The sequence below is a fragment of the Xenopus laevis genome, chromosome 9_10S (genome assembly GCF_017654675.1).
Source record: "Xenopus laevis strain J_2021 chromosome 9_10S, Xenopus_laevis_v10.1, whole genome shotgun sequence".
Classification (NCBI taxonomy): Eukaryota; Metazoa; Chordata; class Amphibia; order Anura; family Pipidae; genus Xenopus; species Xenopus laevis.
Genome location: NC_054388.1, coordinates 112,993,579 through 113,011,371, shown reverse-complemented (window position 1 = coordinate 113,011,371; position 17,793 = coordinate 112,993,579). Strand labels below are relative to the sequence as shown.

Below are 17,793 nucleotides of genomic sequence, written 5' to 3'. Positions count from 1 at the left end.
GATTATGAAGTCAATGTCGTTATTAGCGATGGTAATTGAAATGTCTGGGACGTTGTAGGGAGTGTCAATGTGACTTTCCATGGTGGCCCTAGTGGGACAATATAAATGACAAGTCAAACACACACCAGGTACAACTGTATGCAACACAGCAGTGCATTTCGCCTACAAAACCTAAATGTCCGGAACTCCCTGGTTTAGATCTGATTCATACTGACCACTGATCCTCCAGGTTGAGCCACAGAGGGCGCTGTCTGGATGGCAGGTTATATATAAACTTAAAGGACAAGGAAAGTTAGACAAGTAGGTAGAAATGTTGTACATGATGTTTTGTGCTTCTGTACCAGCCCAAGGCAACCACAGCCCTTTAGCAGTAAAGATCTGTGTCTCCAAAGATGCCCCAGTAGCTCCCCATCTTCTTTTCTGCTGATTCACTGCACATGCTCTGTGCTGCTGTCACTTACTGAGCTTAGGGAGCCACTCACAATATACAGTACACATAGAATAGAAATGTCACAATATAAGGCTGATTAGTAATTAATACACATAATTACTACATGGCAGCACAGAAACCAGTGCAATTAGCATCAGAATTGAATAATCAGCAAACCTGTAGCATCAGCTTATATTACAGCCAGGGAAGTTCATTTTGTGCTGGATAATTAGTGACGAGCCCTAAGCTTAGCTTCTCAACAGCCAATCAGAGCCCACTGAGCATGTGAGTGTCACAGACACTTTCCAAGATGGTGACCCCCTGTGACAAGTTTGAAGTCCTGGATCATTGCTGCTATTGACAAGCTCAAACTTTAGCCTCGTGCAATAAGTTCACTATATAAAACGAGGCTTTTTTTTAGCCATATTCGTTTTTAGGGTTTAGTTCTACTTTAAAAAGTTGAACTTGATGGACGTGTGTCTTTTTTCAAACTAACTTACTATGTTACCAGCCCAGACCTTTGCCTGTTTTCAGACTTGTTTTTCTTCCTGTTCCTGCACTGTCAGTTTTTCTTTATCAAATCTGATAATTCATTGTGCATTTCCTAACAACAGGACAAGTAACATTCAGCTGCTGCTGCTGAATTACATCTCCATGTATCAAGTCTTTCAGGAAGGCGCTGCAGTTCATCTCGAGGGCTGCAAGGTTTCCTAAAGGCAGTGCTGACACTACAGATGCTGAACTCACCGCATAGAGTTTTTGAGGAGCTCCGGTAGAATGTAATCCAGTGGCATGGGGATGAAAGGGAATCGAGCAGCAACATGGCCATTAATGCGAACTCGGGGGGCATTTCCATACTTGTGTTCACACAGACGCCTGAAAAAAGAATGAAAGAGTTAGAGATTCTCGCTCAGGAGGAAGCCGATAGGCGAAACGCGTCAGCGTGATTACGCTCCTACCTTGCAGAAGCACCGAGCGTGTTTACGCCTGCAATTTGGAGCAGCGCCGCTCGTGTTTTTCAAAAAAAAAAAAAAACAGAAAGTTCCAATGGACGCCGAGGAAACCTAAGTGCTAGAAGGACTTTACAAGGACATTTCAATGCGACATACCAGAGTGTGTTTAGATTCAGGAAGAAGGAGCCTGGATGGAGAGACCATCCTGTTTGTGTTTCACATTAGTTGAAACTCACTTCTTGTGAGTATATAATACCACCGGAAAGCAACAATCTGGATTTGTGTTGCTAACCTCACTATCCCTTAGTTACGGACCCACCCACCCCTGTCTGTTCTCCTGTTTAAAATAAGGGTGAAAAAGCTATAATTGAACACACATGGTGAATAAGTTAATTTAACACACAAGTGTATGTTCTTTTTGCATCACAGTAAAAAAGTGTTTTAGTAAGGTTTGGAGGACACTGTGGGTGTATTTTACTTAACATTGAAATTACTACACTATATACATTTTCTGTTATCTCCCCCCTCCTCTCTGAGGGATACAGCAACGTCGTTTATTTCTGTGAAGTTAAAGAGATTCTGTCATGATTTTTATGGTGTAGTTTTTATTTCTAATGACACTGTTTACACTGCAGATAATTCACTGTACAATATAAAATGTCATTCCTGAACCAGCAAGTGTATTTAGTTGTAATATTGGTGTGTAGGTGCATCTCAGCTCATTTTGTCTGGTCATGTGATTTCAGAAAGAGCCAGCACTTTAGGATGGAACTGCTTTCTGGCAGGCTGTTGTTTCTACTACTCAATGTAACCGAATGTGTCTCAGTGGGACCTGGATTTTACTATTGAGTGTTGTTCTTAGATCTACCAGGCAGCTGTTATCTTGTGTTAGGGAGCTGCTATCTGGTTACACCTTCTCATTGTTCTGTTATTAGGCTGCTGGGGGGGGGTGATATTACTCCAACTTGCAGTACAGCAGTAAAGAGTGATTGAAGTTTATCAGAGCACAAATCACATGACTGGGGGCAGCTGGGAAACTGACAATATGTCTAGCCCAATGTCAGATTTCAAAATTAAATATAAAAAAATCTGTTTGCTCTTGTGAGAAACGGATTTCAGTGCAGAATTCTGCTGAAGCAGCTGTATTAACTATTATTTTAGATAAAATGTTTTTATCCCTTGACAGTATCACTTTAAGGGGCAATCGTGAGAGCACGCTGTTTATCAGAGAAAGCACAATCATCTAAGCCTAATGTGACATAATTCTCCATCACTTTTTCTGTCCCCTAAAGCAGCCCTTTCATTCCTGCCACTACAAACGGGATAGATTTCAGCCTGCAAACGCCCAACTGTACATGTTTAGGCCTAATGAGTGCAGCAATGAGTAGATGAGCCTATTGTTACTATAGCCAGGGGGCTGAATGAGCTCCTTGTCACATTAGGCTTGTGTGTCAGGGAAATCCAACAAGGTTCAGGGGCAACATCTTCCCCCACCCCAAATTGCTTACCTGGCAAAGTCCACCCATTTCTCAATGATCTTCTTAGGCCACAGGCGGGTACAGATAATGCCAACAAAGTCTGGCTGTAAGTAGAAATAAAGAGTAACATTAAAGAAGAGGCTAAATAAAAAGAACCTAGTCAAAAGTAACTGCAGAATGAACATTTTTACAAGTAAACCTGCAATAAGAGGGGGGAATTCACAAAAGTGGAGAGAGGCCATTTTTGGAGTAAAAGTGGTGGTAAACTGGAGTGAAATACTTTCTCCATATTCACAAACAGAAATCCACCTAAATTCCCGACAATTTTCATATTTTAGTGAGACAGTTTACAGACACTTTTATGAATTTGTCTTTCAAACGAAATAAAAATGGTGCAAAAAACAACATTTTAAACAAAATTTTCTCCCGACATTTTAAAAATGGAGTAAAGCTCAGAATAACTCTTCCCCGTGTGTCAGATCAATTCTAATACGGGTATCTGCTCTGCTTTGGTTCAACCAATCTTCCTTTCACACCTCTTGTAGGTGCCCCATTGGGGAATTTTTATCATATTAACAGGGATCAGCATTTTATAGTCAGGGCACAAGTTTGTGTCTAACCCTATAGGTGTAAAAGCCTCATTAATAAAACAAGTAAAACACGGATAAAACAAAAAAAGTGAATTTTATACAATTCGATATGTAAAAAGTTTTTAACTCACACTTGCGTTATTTTACTAGTTTTAGCTTAATGAATGAGGCAATATTAACAAATATTATCTAAAGGAAAAGTAAAGCCTCCCAGCCATTTTTTAGTTTTAGCAACAATTAGACACTTGACCTAAGATAAAACATATACAAATCCCTATATTATGCAACATAGCATTTCTTGTATTTAGACCCTTATATAAAAGACAAATTCACAAAGGTGGAGATAGAGGTTTGTGAATTTGGTGGGAAATCCGACATTTTTATCTCCACTTTTATTTTGTCTCTATATCACCACTTTTGTCAATAATGGAGTTGTTATTAGAATACAAGAACGTACCCGTTCTTCGTGCAGAGCCAGGTGGTGTGTTGCCAACATTCGGATGCCCAGGCGTGAGGTTAAAGTCTTATCCAGGAAATAACTGATGACTTTCTCATCCTGCAAGAGACACGTGGGTTACGGGTGAAAGTGCCGGAGCATGAAAACACCGAAAGGGCATTGGTAGATCTGTATAAGTATCGGACCAATGAGGAAGCATCAATATGCCGGTGGGGAGACACCATACAAGCCTTGTCATATCAATAACAGATTCCGGGGCACCCTGGGATAAGCACCTGGATGTGTTTCCGGCTTTCTCTTAACCCCTCCGCCAATTGAGTCACCACGTCCTTGTGATCATCGAGCAGCTGCCTCAGGAGCTTACAGTACTGACTCTCCGTCTCATGGTCAGAGATCTGGGGAGGAGAGTGTGATGCCGTGACGCAATACAATGACTGTAGAACAACTGGCAGAACATGGAGGAGAATAAAGCACTCACCGGGGGGAACTCGCTCAGCTTCTGGAAGGCTCGGATGTACAACTCGTGCTGGGAAACAAGCAAACAACAACACTCACTTATGGGTTACACCCACATAGCTAACTGCTTTGAATACGGAAAGTATACCTAGTATATTCTGTTGTTCCTAAAATGTCCTATTGAGAAACTATACAGAAAACCTTTACCCCCAAGTAAGGGCACATTTGGGTAAATGCTGCTAGACCTACATCTGGGAGAATGAGAGCCGTACCACATGCAGGATTGTTGGATTGCAGCCGATGATAAACGGGAGACTGCGGAAGCCTTTGATGCGATGGGAAATCCGGACCGGGAGCTCCTTGTGCAAGTAGCGAGCACTTTTCTGCAGGACAGAGAGGGGCAGTGAGAGTGGGGATATGATGAAATACACTGGAGGGAGAACAATTGCTTGAGGGGGGCTTAGTGTCTCACCAGAATATGGCTGCCATCCTGAGACCTTCCCGAGTAAAGCATAGTAGTTGGAGTGAGCCGGACAGAGGCCTAAATATAAACAGAGAACACTTTAGATTCCCAGTCAGTCTATGAGTAAATGCCCCTACAAGCATGAAAATGCATTTTGTCCTAATAAACGACTCTATACTTTTAATATACTTTTGCCTTTTTTGATATAAGATGAACTGTAGCTCCCCAATATCAATTGCTTTATTGGTCATCCTGCAGGGAATCCTGTGTTAATACCCTAAAAGAATTGCTCAAAAAAGAATAGAAGTGCAGGACAAATCCACGGCAGTATTCCGAGACTGCAAAAAATCCTTTTATTGGGGAAGTGAATATCCAAGTCACACTACATGTTTCGGTATAGGCCCTTTATCAAGTGTGATAAAGTGTGACACTTAATAAAGGGCCTAGCCCCGAAACATGTAGTGTGACTTGGATATTCACTTCCCCAATAAAAGGATTTTTTTTAGGTTACAATGTATTATTTAAATACAATGTATTTTAAGTAGGATGCTATGTAGTAATAATGTATACGGGATGTTACTAGGAGACAGACATGTTGTGAGGGACAGATGCTCTGGGAACAATAAAGTTTTCAGATTTGGAACATTGTGGGTAAAGGAAGTAAGGAAGTATCCGGAAGTAAGGACATTGCTCATTGGAAGAAGCCAGATGGCGAAACGCGTCAGCGGTGACAGTAGCATGGAAGCAGCAGCCGGAGACCAGAGACGAACTTGTTGGAATAAAAAAAGATGCTAAAGGACTCGGATCACCAGAAGGATGCGCTGCACTGATTTTAAAGCGGTTTTAAAGGAGACTTTTGTGAGTGCAATCTTAATTATTTATTAAAATTGTTTAAACGCTTCCACACATGTCGCTTCATGTTACCCACTAAGGATACGAGAAGATTAAAAGTGAACCGGAAAGCTTACCTATATCAAATCCTGACTTTAACTTACTACTTGTAAGTATGATCACCTGCCAAACTCACTAGGAACAGGATTGTGGGCTCTTGTTTAACTACAGCTTGATACCACGGCTGCAATTTTAACTGATACCCTTTGTTTATAGGGCACTGTATTTCACAGGATGAATATATCTTAAGGAGGCACGCAACAAAATTTGGGTGTGAATTAGCACTTATGAATGGATTGTTCACTTTAAAACTTTTATAAGTACTACACTATATTATTTTTCTGTTTTTTTTCCCCCCTCAATGGCTTTTTGCCTTTGAGACATACAGCAATCTCTTTTGAGAAGTTAAGGGTGGAGGAGAGCCCTCTTTGATTTCCGGATTGGGGAGACACTGTTTGTTTTAGAGGATTAATTATTTATATTCAAAAGGATTTTTTTTGCAGTCTTCGAACACTGCCGTGGATTTGTCCTGCACTTCTATCCTTTTTTTGGGAAAACCCCACTATACATACATATTTTGCAAAGTCTTATGCCAAGCCCTTGATGATTGGGGGCACCCCAGCACCACTTCCAATCCATACCTTCTCTGCTGAAATATCAATGCCGGATTGGTTGTAGAAAGAGGTGACAGTTTTGGAGCGCTCCCTGGCCAGTTCAGTATGGTGGTGGTCTGTGGCAGAGGTGGAGCGAGAACGAATGGGCAGGAGTGATAAAGTAACTGGAAGGGGCTTTAGAGCCCCCCGGCCCGCCAAATCCAACAGGGTCTTCCGGAACATCTCTGACCAGGCAAGTGATCCTGCAGTGAGAGAATGAAGGTTCATGAGACAGAGAGAACCCTGGCAGAAAAAATCCCAAGGCACACAGGATAAATGCAAGCAAGCTGCCTTGTGTGTTTATTGCGAAGTGCAACGTTTCGGGGTCACTCCCCCAAAATGTATGCTTGAGAAAGGGGCGTGACCCCGAAACGTTGCACTTTGCAATAAAGTCAAGGCAGCTTGCTTGCATTTATCCTGTGCGCCTTGGGATTTTTTCTGCTAGACTGTTGTGAAGTGGCCGATCCTCTACCTCTGTGCACCAGGTGTTGTTTCATTAATTTACTAAGGGTGTGCGGGAGCCATAGTTGAACTACTGCAGATTGAACCCTGGTCACATTCTGCTGCTCATCTTATATTCACCTACCCAGATCCAGAAATGTTCAGCAGCAAGTTGCCTCAGCCTTTGCACAATTACTTCATAACCTGGAGAAGAGAGGCCAGAGTTACCATTACAAAGAATATATCTACAGATAATGCTTGGGGTAGAGATGTGGGGAAACTAAAGGCAGGAGATTCTATTGTCCAATCCAATACAGCGGTATCTAGCAACTGCTCACATGCACTGCAGCCATAATATGTGCAGCTTAAACAAATCTCCCGTGCATTCACTATTTAACTTTTGATAGTTTAAAAGGATGGACCAGCACTAAAAATAGCTTGAGGATAGACTAAAAACATTGCCCAAGATCTCGAAGCCGTTGAGGAAGTCAAATGTGTTAAGGCTGTGATGTCATCCGAGGGGGCCACGGTCAGAATGCCGGCAATAACCACCGACTGACACAGGTGGGTCAGGAATATTAGCACTGCTGAGACTTTATCATATGCAATTTTACTTTTAAACATAACTATTGGTGGATGAAAACTGGAGAAGAGATAATCCATCAAGACTTGCAGATTTATTAAACGTTTGTACCCAATCTCATACTCCTGAAGGTGTCACTGTTTAAAAATATTGGCTAAAGGGCATACAAACCCAAAAGTGAAGACACTTCCCCTAATAAGTGTGACTTCACATAAAGGTGTCCTACAGAGCCTTGAGGCAATTTTTGTTTGTTTTTTGTGGTCTATCTTTGAGCTATTTTTAGTGCTGGTCTGGCCTTTTAAACGATCACTGTTACATCCGAGGGAAAACGGAGACTGGGAACTGGCTGAGGAAGTTGACTAGAGAATTCCTAGTTACTCCCTAGACTTTGCACTATTTAACTTTGTCATAGGTGCCAGTCTTCCATTATTTTATCACTTTAAAGTGAGACATTTTATGTAAAAAAAACTAGAATGTACCAGCGCATTTCAATCTTTTTATATAGAAAGAATGTGCTTTAAACAGTGTATTTTTTTTTTTTGCAGAATCCCTACTAGCCCCGCCCATCTGTTCCACTTCCTGCTGCCTCCTTTCCCAGGCTGTGCAGGGGAGCCGGCAGCACTCAGCACAGGAACCAATCAGCAGCTAGCAGGACCTGATAGGGAACTGAAGCCTGTCTGTGCTTGTGTGACTGCAGGGCTGTGATTGGCTGTCCCCCTCCTACTGTGCTTCTGGCAGGGACACGCCCACCCCTCATTTGAAACACAGACAGTGACCAGAGAACATCTATAGGGAGCTCCAATAAAGGAGACATTTTTTTAGCACAATGTGAAACCAACACCATATATTATTCACAATTTTTGTTTATTTTGTACGTCTCCATTGAGCGGATGCCACATCATGGAAAGATCCCGGGTGTTGACTTACTGTCGAATAGCTCAGGTCGCAGAAGGAAGAGGCTTGTGGGCAAGGTGCCATCTATGATATATAGAGAGAGTGTAAAGGAGAGAGTTATAAATATTGCACATTGATTCCAAATGCTCTAATTTCCTTAAAGGGGAAAAGCTTCCTCATACTGAAATAAGAAACTTTCTAAATAAAATCAACTAAAAATTCTGCATTGTTTCTGAAATAATCAAGTTTATATTCACTATCCCTCTCTCAGCATCTGTTTCTCTTCATTCTCTCTTCATGCAGCAGTTGGGTGTCAGATATTCATTGACAGTTACATCCAATATATCTTATAGGGGGGCTCCTTTCCTAGCAGATTTATAAGAGCTCACTCAAATAACTGATTCAAGTACAAACAAAATCTAACAAAATAACTGCCTTTTGCACAAATTCTGCATGTAGAGAGACATGATGTCTGGTGATTTTAATAGAGTGAGCTCTAATACATCTTTAGGCAAAAAGAGCCCCCCTATAAGATATATTGGATCTAACTGTCAGTGAATATCTGACACCCAACTGCTGCATGAAAACAGAATGAAGAGAAACAGATGCTGAGAGAGGGATAGTGAATATAAACTTGATTATTTCAGAAACAATGTAGAATATGTTAAGGAGACATATAGGATAAATGAAAAAACCCTAATTTTGTAGGTAATTATAAGTAATATATGGTGTTGCTTTTACATGGTGCTAAACAGTAATATTATCTTTAAAAATAGCCCCTTTATTGGAGCTCCCTATAGATGTTCTCTGGTCCCTGTCTGTGTTTCAAATGAGGGGTGGGCGTGTCCTAACGGTCCCTGCCAGAAGCACAGTAGGAGGGGGACAGCCAATCACAGCCCTGCAGTCACACAAGCACAGACAGGCTTCAGTTCCCTATCAGGTCCTGCTAGCTGCTGATTGGTTCCTGTCCTACAGTGCAGTGAGCCGAGTGCACAGCCTGGGAATTGAGGGAGCAGCAAGTGGAAGAGAAGGGAGGGATTATTAGGGGTTTTGCAGAAATATCCAATAAATCAGCCTGAAACACTACTTTAAGCACATTTCTTCTATATCTAAATGAGTATAATGCACTGGTACATTCTTATTTTTTTTACACAGATGTCTCCTTTAATTTGAATGAAAATTTCTTATTTCAGTATGCCGAATCATATGTTAAATTTTCATTTTCGGGATAGTTCCCCTTTAAAAGAGCAGAACCCAATGCAGATCTCCCCTTCTATTCATTGCTATTGAGTGAGGGGTGCGTAGTGAGCCACCAGTGGGAGCACATAGACACTGCTGTAACCTGAGCAGGTTCAAATCAGGTCAATGTATTAAGGTGTGTGACTTGTGTCAGCAAACGCTGTGCTTGTTGTTGTGACTCATGAGAATTCAGGTGGGGCAGACAGTGTGCAGAGCTGCTAATCTTGCCCGTGGCAGCTACAAAGAAGTAATGAACTCACTCACCTCCAAGTTCCTGAAACCCATAAGCGCAGAAAACAGAGGCTACCAGTCTGCCGATGCCTGTGGGAAGAGAAACCATGAGATAAAGCCGGAGATGTATACGACTTAGCAGCTGCTTGGCCTCAGGGCACCTTGTTGGTGCCAGGAAAATAGAATGAATTTTGTTACAACAGCGCCACCTGCTGGTCAGTTTCCCACCAGTCTGACCAGCAAGTAGTCAAGGAAGTTGTCAGGAGAAAGAAAGAGGCTGATGTTCTTCTGCTTAGGAAAGATGTGAGAAAGGTTTCTAATTTTATTCCTAAGCAGAAGAACATCAGAGCAGCCTCTTTCTTATTCCACTCATCAATTTTACATTCACTTATTTTAAAGGTTTACTTATCCTTTAAGGGAAACATGTACTGTTAAAGGGGTTGTTCACCTTCCAAACACTTTTTTCAGTTCAGTTGTTTTCAGATTGTTCCTGAGAAATAAAGACTTTTTTTCAATTACCTTTAATTTATTATTTTTTACCGTTTTTCCAAAATCTAAGTGTAAAGTTGGTGTCTCTGGTGTTTGAGTCTGGCAGATCGGTAATTCAGGTGCAGACTCTGAACTGTTACAATTTAGTTACATTTAGTTGATACATTTCAATATCAATATCCAGCATCTCTGGAGTATTAGCAACTAAGTCTAACAGCTGCCTGTAATGAAACCCAGAGATTCTGCTCAGCAGGGACAAACATAAAAAATGGATCAACTAAATGTATCAATTTAGAACAGTTTACAGGGTCAGCGACCCCCTTCCTAGAGTTGTTTCAGAAGGTGAAAAATAACACTTTACACTTCAATATTAGAAAAACGGTGACATATAGAAAATGGAAAGTAATTGTAAAAAGTCGCTTTTTCTGGTGATCTATCTGAAAACAACTAGTAGTTTGAAGGTGAACAACCCCTTTAATATGAATGAATTTTGTTACAACAGCGCCACCTGCTGGTCAGTTTCTGACCAGTCTGACCAGCAAGTAGTCAAGGAAGTTGTCAGGAGAAAGAAAGAGGCTGATGTTCTTCTGCTTAGGAAAGATGAGAGAGAGATTTTTATTTTAAAGTTTAATTTGTCTTGGTGGGTTTTTTTTCTATGTATACTAACAAATTTTTTTTTAAAAAAAGTATTTTGATTGCCAGAGCTACAGCAGCTCTATGGCAATGAGAATCCGTGTTTCAGAGCTGGTCATATCTATATTGGGTGCTTAAACATGTATGTATATATATATAACAGTGAATAAGCTGGTAACGCAAGGCCAAGTTAATAATGTCAGTGACTAACAGGAAAGCCAGACGACTGCCAAGTAGACATTTTATTGAGGCAATTGCGCCCTTGAGTTAATTGGCAGTTGCTAGCTGCCAGTATAAAGCAGATAAGGAAACAATCAGAGCTCTGATCAACAAGTTCATTAAACATATGCCACAAGGCAAAAACCAGAGCAGGGCCCCTCACACCCGTGTAAAAGATTTATTTTTATACAGTGAGGGATTGGAATACTTTGCCTTTAGTACAGTGAATTTAGGTCACCTTGGTGTGATGACATTGCTAGACATACAAGTACAGGAATGTTCCCAATGTAAAGTCACACAACTGCATGCACAAATATGGCAGCGTATGGGCACGGGGTATACACACTTATACCAAACACATCACTTAAACACACACAATGTGCACAGCCCTGATCCTGTATTACACACCTTGCTGGATTAAAGACACAAACACATAATGCTGGACTGAAGTCACACACACACACACACATGAACAATGAATAATATCAGGCTATGAATCTCAGGGACACCCATAGGAGGGGGAACACAATTCAGGAGTGTAGCGTGTAGTATTGAGACACACAATACAGGGGTGTAGAGTCACAAACACACACAATACAGGAGTGTAGAGACTCACACACAATACAGGAGTGTAGAGAGACACACACACAATACAGGAGTGTAGAGAGACACACACACAATACAGGAGTGTAGAGACACACACACACAATACAGGAGTGTAGAGAGACACACACACACAATACAGGAGTGTAGAGAGACACACACAATACAGGAGTGTAGAGAGACACACACAATACAGGAGTGTAGAGAGACACACAATACAGGAGTGTAGAGAGACACACACACACAAAATACAGGAGTGTAGAGAGACACACACACAATACAGGAGTGTAGAGACACACACAATACAGTAGAGAGAGACAATACAGGAGTGTAGAGAGACACACACAACACAGGAGTGTAGAGACACACAAAATATAGTAGAGAGACACACAGTACAGGAGTGTAGAGACACACACAATACAGGAGTGTAGAGAGACACACAATACAGGAGTGTAGAGAGACACACAATACAGGAGTGTAGAGAGACACACACACACAAAATACAGGAGTGTAGAGAGACACACACACAATACAGGAGTGTAGAGACACACACAATACAGTAGAGAGAGACAATACAGGAGTGTAGAGAGACACACACAACACAGGAGTGTAGAGACACACAAAATATAGTAGAGAGACACACAGTACAGGAGTGTAGAGAGACACACAATACAGGAGTGTAGAGAGACACACAATACAGGAGTGTAGAGAGACACACAATACAGGAGTGTAGAGAGACACACAATACAGGAGTGTAGAGAGACACACAATACAGGAGTGTAGAGACACACACAATACAGTAGAGACACACAATACAGGAGTGTAGAGACACACAATACAGTAGAGACAGACAATACAGGAGTGTAGAGACACAGACACACACACACAATACAGGAGTGTAGAGACACACACACAATACAGTAGAGAGACAGACAATACAGGAGTGTAGAGACACACACAATACAGTAGAGACAGACAATACAGGAGTGTAGAGACACAGACACACACACACAATACAGGAGTGTAGAGACACAGACACACAATACAGTAGAGAGACAGACAATACAGGAGTGTAGAGACACACACAATACAGTAGAGAGACAGACAATACAGGAGTGTATAGACACACACACACACAATACAGGAGTGTAGAGACAATACAGGAGTGTAGAGACACACACGCACACACAATACAGTAGAGAGACAGACAATACATGAGTGTAGAGAAACAGACACACACAACACAGGAGTGTAGAGACACACACAATACAGTAGAGAGACAGACAATACATGAGTGTAGAGACACACACACAGTACAGGAGTGTAGAGACACACACAATACAGGAGTGTAGAGAGACACACACACAATACAGGAGTGTAGAGACACACACAATACAGTAGAGAGAGACAATACAGGAGTGTAGAGAGACACACACAACACAGGAGTGTAGAGACACACAAAATATAGTAGAGAGACACACAGTACAGGAGTGTAGAGACACACACAATACAGGAGTGTAGAGAGACACACAATACAGGAGTGTAGAGAGACACACAATACAGGAGTGTAGAGAGACACACAATACAGGAGTGTAGAGAGACACACAATACAGGAGTGTAGAGACACACACAATACAGTAGAGACACACAATACAGGAGTGTAGAGACACACAATACAGTAGAGACAGACAATACAGGAGTGTAGAGACACAGACACACACACACAATACAGGAGTGTAGAGACACACACACAATACAGTAGAGAGACAGACAATACAGGAGTGTAGAGACACACACAATACAGTAGAGACAGACAATACAGGAGTGTAGAGACACAGACACACACACACAATACAGGAGTGTAGAGACACAGACACACAATACAGTAGAGAGACAGACAATACAGGAGTGTAGAGACACACACAATACAGTAGAGAGACAGACAATACAGGAGTGTAGAGACACACACACACACAATACAGGAGTGTAGAGACAATACAGGAGTGTAGAGACACACACGCACACACAATACAGTAGAGAGACAGACAATACATGAGTGTAGAGAAACAGACACACACAACACAGGAGTGTAGAGACACACACAATACAGTAGAGAGACAGACAATACATGAGTGTAGAGACACACACACAGTACAGGAGTGTAGAGACACACACAATACAGGAGTGTAGAGAGACACACACACACAATACAGGAGTGTAGAGACACACACAATACAGTAGAGAGAGACAATACAGGAGTGTAGAGAGACACACACAACACAGGAGTGTAGAGACACACAAAATATAGTAGAGAGACACACAGTACAGGAGTGTAGAGACACACACAATACAGGAGTGTAGAGAGACACACAATACAGGAGTGTAGAGAGACACACAATACAGGAGTGTAGAGAGACACACAATACAGGAGTGTAGAGAGACACACAATACAGGAGTGTAGAGACACACACAATACAGTAGAGACACACAATACAGGAGTGTAGAGACACACAATACAGTAGAGACAGACAATACAGGAGTGTAGAGACACAGACACACACACACAATACAGGAGTGTAGAGACACACACACAATACAGTAGAGAGACAGACAATACAGGAGTGTAGAGACACACACAATACAGTAGAGACAGACAATACAGGAGTGTAGAGACACAGACACACACACACAATACAGGAGTGTAGAGACACAGACACACAATACAGTAGAGAGACAGACAATACAGGAGTGTAGAGACACACACAATACAGTAGAGAGACAGACAATACAGGAGTGTATAGACACACACAATACAGGAGTGTAGAGACAATACAGGAGTGTAGAGACACACACGCACACACAATACAGTAGAGAGACAGACAATACATGAGTGTAGAGAAACAGACACACACAACACAGGAGTGTAGAGACACACACAATACAGTAGAGAGACAGACAATACATGAGTGTAGAGACACACACACAGTACAGGAGTGTAGAGACACACACAATACAGGAGTGTAGAGAGACACACACACAATACAGGAGTGTAGAGACACACACAATACAGTAGAGAGAGACAATACAGGAGTGTAGAGAGACACACACAACACAGGAGTGTAGAGACACACAAAATATAGTAGAGAGACACACAGTACAGGAGTGTAGAGACACACACAATACAGGAGTGTAGAGAGACACACAATACAGGAGTGTAGAGAGACACACAATACAGGAGTGTAGAGAGACACACAATACAGGAGTGTAGAGAGACACACAATACAGGAGTGTAGAGACACACACAATACAGTAGAGACACACAATACAGGAGTGTAGAGACACACAATACAGTAGAGACAGACAATACAGGAGTGTAGAGACACAGACACACACACACAATACAGGAGTGTAGAGACACACACACAATACAGTAGAGAGACAGACAATACAGGAGTGTAGAGACACACACAATACAGTAGAGACAGACAATACAGGAGTGTAGAGACACAGACACACACACACAATACAGGAGTGTAGAGACACAGACACACAATACAGTAGAGAGACAGACAATACAGGAGTGTAGAGACACACACAATACAGTAGAGAGACAGACAATACAGGAGTGTAGAGACACACACACACACAATACAGGAGTGTAGAGACAATACAGGAGTGTAGAGACACACACGCACACACAATACAGTAGAGAGACAGACAATACATGAGTGTAGAGAAACAGACACACACAACACAGGAGTGTAGAGACACACACAATACAGTAGAGAGACAGACAATACATGAGTGTAGAGACACACACACAGTACAGGAGTGTAGAGACACACACAATACAGGAGTGTAGAGAGACACACACACACAATACAGGAGTGTAGAGACACACACAATACAGTAGAGAGAGACAATACAGGAGTGTAGAGAGACACACACAACACAGGAGTGTAGAGACACACAAAATATAGTAGAGAGACACACAGTACAGGAGTGTAGAGACACACACAATACAGGAGTGTAGAGAGACACACAATACAGGAGTGTAGAGAGACACACAATACAGGAGTGTAGAGAGACACACAATACAGGAGTGTAGAGAGACACACAATACAGGAGTGTAGAGACACACACAATACAGTAGAGACACACAATACAGGAGTGTAGAGACACACACAATACAGTAGAGACAGACAATACAGGAGTGTAGAGACACACAATACAGTAGAGACAGACAATACAGGAGTGTAGAGACACAGACACACACACACAATACAGGAGTGTAGAGACACACACACAATACAGTAGAGAGACAGACAATACAGGAGTGTAGAGACACACACAATACAGTAGAGACAGACAATACAGGAGTGTAGAGACACAGACACACACACACAATACAGGAGTGTAGAGACACAGACACACAATACAGTAGAGAGACAGACAATACAGGAGTGTAGAGACACAGACACACAATACAGTAGAGAGACAGACAATACAGGAGTGTAGAGACACACACACACACAATACAGGAGTGTAGAGACAATACAGGAGTGTAGAGACACACACACAACACAGGAGTGTAGAGACACACACACAATACAGGAGTGTAGAGAGACACACACAATACAGGAGTGTAGAGACACACACACAATACAGGAGTGTAGAGACACACAATACAGTAGAGACAGACAATACAGGAGTGTAGAGACACACACACACACACACACACACAATACAGGAGTGTAGAGACACACACACAATACAGGAGTGTAGAGAGACACAATACAGTAGAGACAGACAATACAGGAGTGTAGAGACACACACACACACACACACACACAATACAGGAGTGTAGAGACACACACAATACAGTAGAGAGACAGACACACAATACAGTAGACCAGTGATCCCCAACCAGTAGCTTGTGAGTAACATGTTGCTCTCCAACCCCTTGGATGTTGCTCCCAGTGGCCTCAAAGCAGGAGCTTATTTTTGAATTTCAAGCTAGAAAGCTAATTTTAATTGTATAAAAACGAAGTATAGTGCCAAGTAGAGCCTCTTGTAGGCTGCCAGTCCACATATGGGCTACCAAATAGCCAATCACAGCCCTTATTTGGCACCCCAAGGAACTTTTTCATGATTGTGCTGCTCCCCAACTCATTTTACATTTGAATGTGGCTCACAGGTTAAAAAGGTTGGGGACCCCTGCAGTAGAGAGACAGACAATACAGGAGTGTAGAGACACAGTAAAGCAGTAAGTAAGTAATGTGTAAGACTTACAGTGTTAGGCCGCAGCAGTGATACAGCTACACACACAGGCAGGACTCCAGTCTCACACACTGGTATAAAGCGACCGACCTTCAACCCCAATCTCCACTCACCTGCCAACCGTCTGCCTTGCCTAAGGCCTGTTTGCTACGTCACTCCCACTGCGCATGACAACACGAACCGAAAGCGATAAGACGATTAGCAAAGGACTACAAGACCCAGCATGCGCTGCGGGAGGCGAGCGCGCTATGCGAGAGCGGGCTGCACCCAAGGCATGTCGGGAGTTGGAGTTCGAAGCAGAGCAAGAGCGTGTAGCACAAAACTACAAGTTCCGGTAGGCTGCGCGAGTGATAGCGTAAGCGCTGTCTATGTTTGTGCGGTAGTGACGTCTGACAGGTGCTTTGCCCACCGGAGAAGAGAGCCAATAGGAAAGCAGGGCGGGATGAAGCTTCTTCCTGTCTCTCTGGGCGCCACTCACACATATTGATATAGGCTCCAGCTCACTGACACCATTGACTATTAGTACTGACATTTGGGCCCTGACAGTTTTCTCTCAAATCACCAGGTTACTACTCACTGAGCCCTGACAGTTTTCTCTCACATCCCCAGGTTACTACTCACTGAGCCCTGACAGTTTTCTCTCACATCCCCAGGTTACTACTCACTGAGCCCTGACAGTTTTCTCACATCCCCAGGTTACTACTCACTGGGCCCTGACAGTTTTCTCTCACATCCCCAGGTTACTACTCACTGAGCCCTGACAGTTTTCTCACATCCCCAGGTTACTACTCACTGGGCCCTGACAGTTTT

At 42.4% G+C, this 17,793-nt stretch overlaps 1 protein-coding gene across 4 annotated transcripts in view; it reads right to left on the bottom strand.

Moving 5' to 3' along the window:
* The window catches only part of bckdk.S (branched chain ketoacid dehydrogenase kinase S homeolog), a 20,837-nt gene extending 3,586 nt beyond the window's left edge, over nt 1-17,251 (bottom strand). The window contains exons 1-13 of one of the 4 annotated variants that reach the window (XM_041577965.1): nt 17,097-17,251; nt 9,793-9,849; nt 8,323-8,373; nt 6,958-7,016; nt 6,360-6,574; nt 4,837-4,905; nt 4,637-4,747; nt 4,387-4,434; nt 4,184-4,303; nt 3,909-4,007; nt 2,892-2,965; nt 1,178-1,306; nt 1-88 (exon numbers count right to left, since the gene is read on the bottom strand). The exon at nt 1-88 is cut by the window's left edge and continues 2 nt beyond it. In XM_041577965.1, coding sequence (XP_041433899.1) covers nt 1-88; nt 1,178-1,306; nt 2,892-2,965; nt 3,909-4,007; nt 4,184-4,303; nt 4,387-4,434; nt 4,637-4,747; nt 4,837-4,905; nt 6,360-6,554 — 933 coding nt within the window. In that variant the 5' untranslated portion in view covers nt 6,555-6,574; nt 6,958-7,016; nt 8,323-8,373; nt 9,793-9,849; nt 17,097-17,251. Of the gene's footprint in view, nt 89-1,177; nt 1,307-2,891; nt 2,966-3,908; nt 4,008-4,183; nt 4,304-4,386; nt 4,435-4,636; nt 4,748-4,836; nt 4,906-6,359; nt 6,575-6,957; nt 7,017-8,322; nt 8,374-9,792; nt 9,850-16,995 lie in introns of all 4 variants that reach the window. The other 3 variants (XM_041577964.1, XM_041577967.1, XM_041577966.1) reach the window with 3 other exon arrangements.
* Between the last annotated feature and the right edge of the window lie 542 nt (nt 17,252-17,793).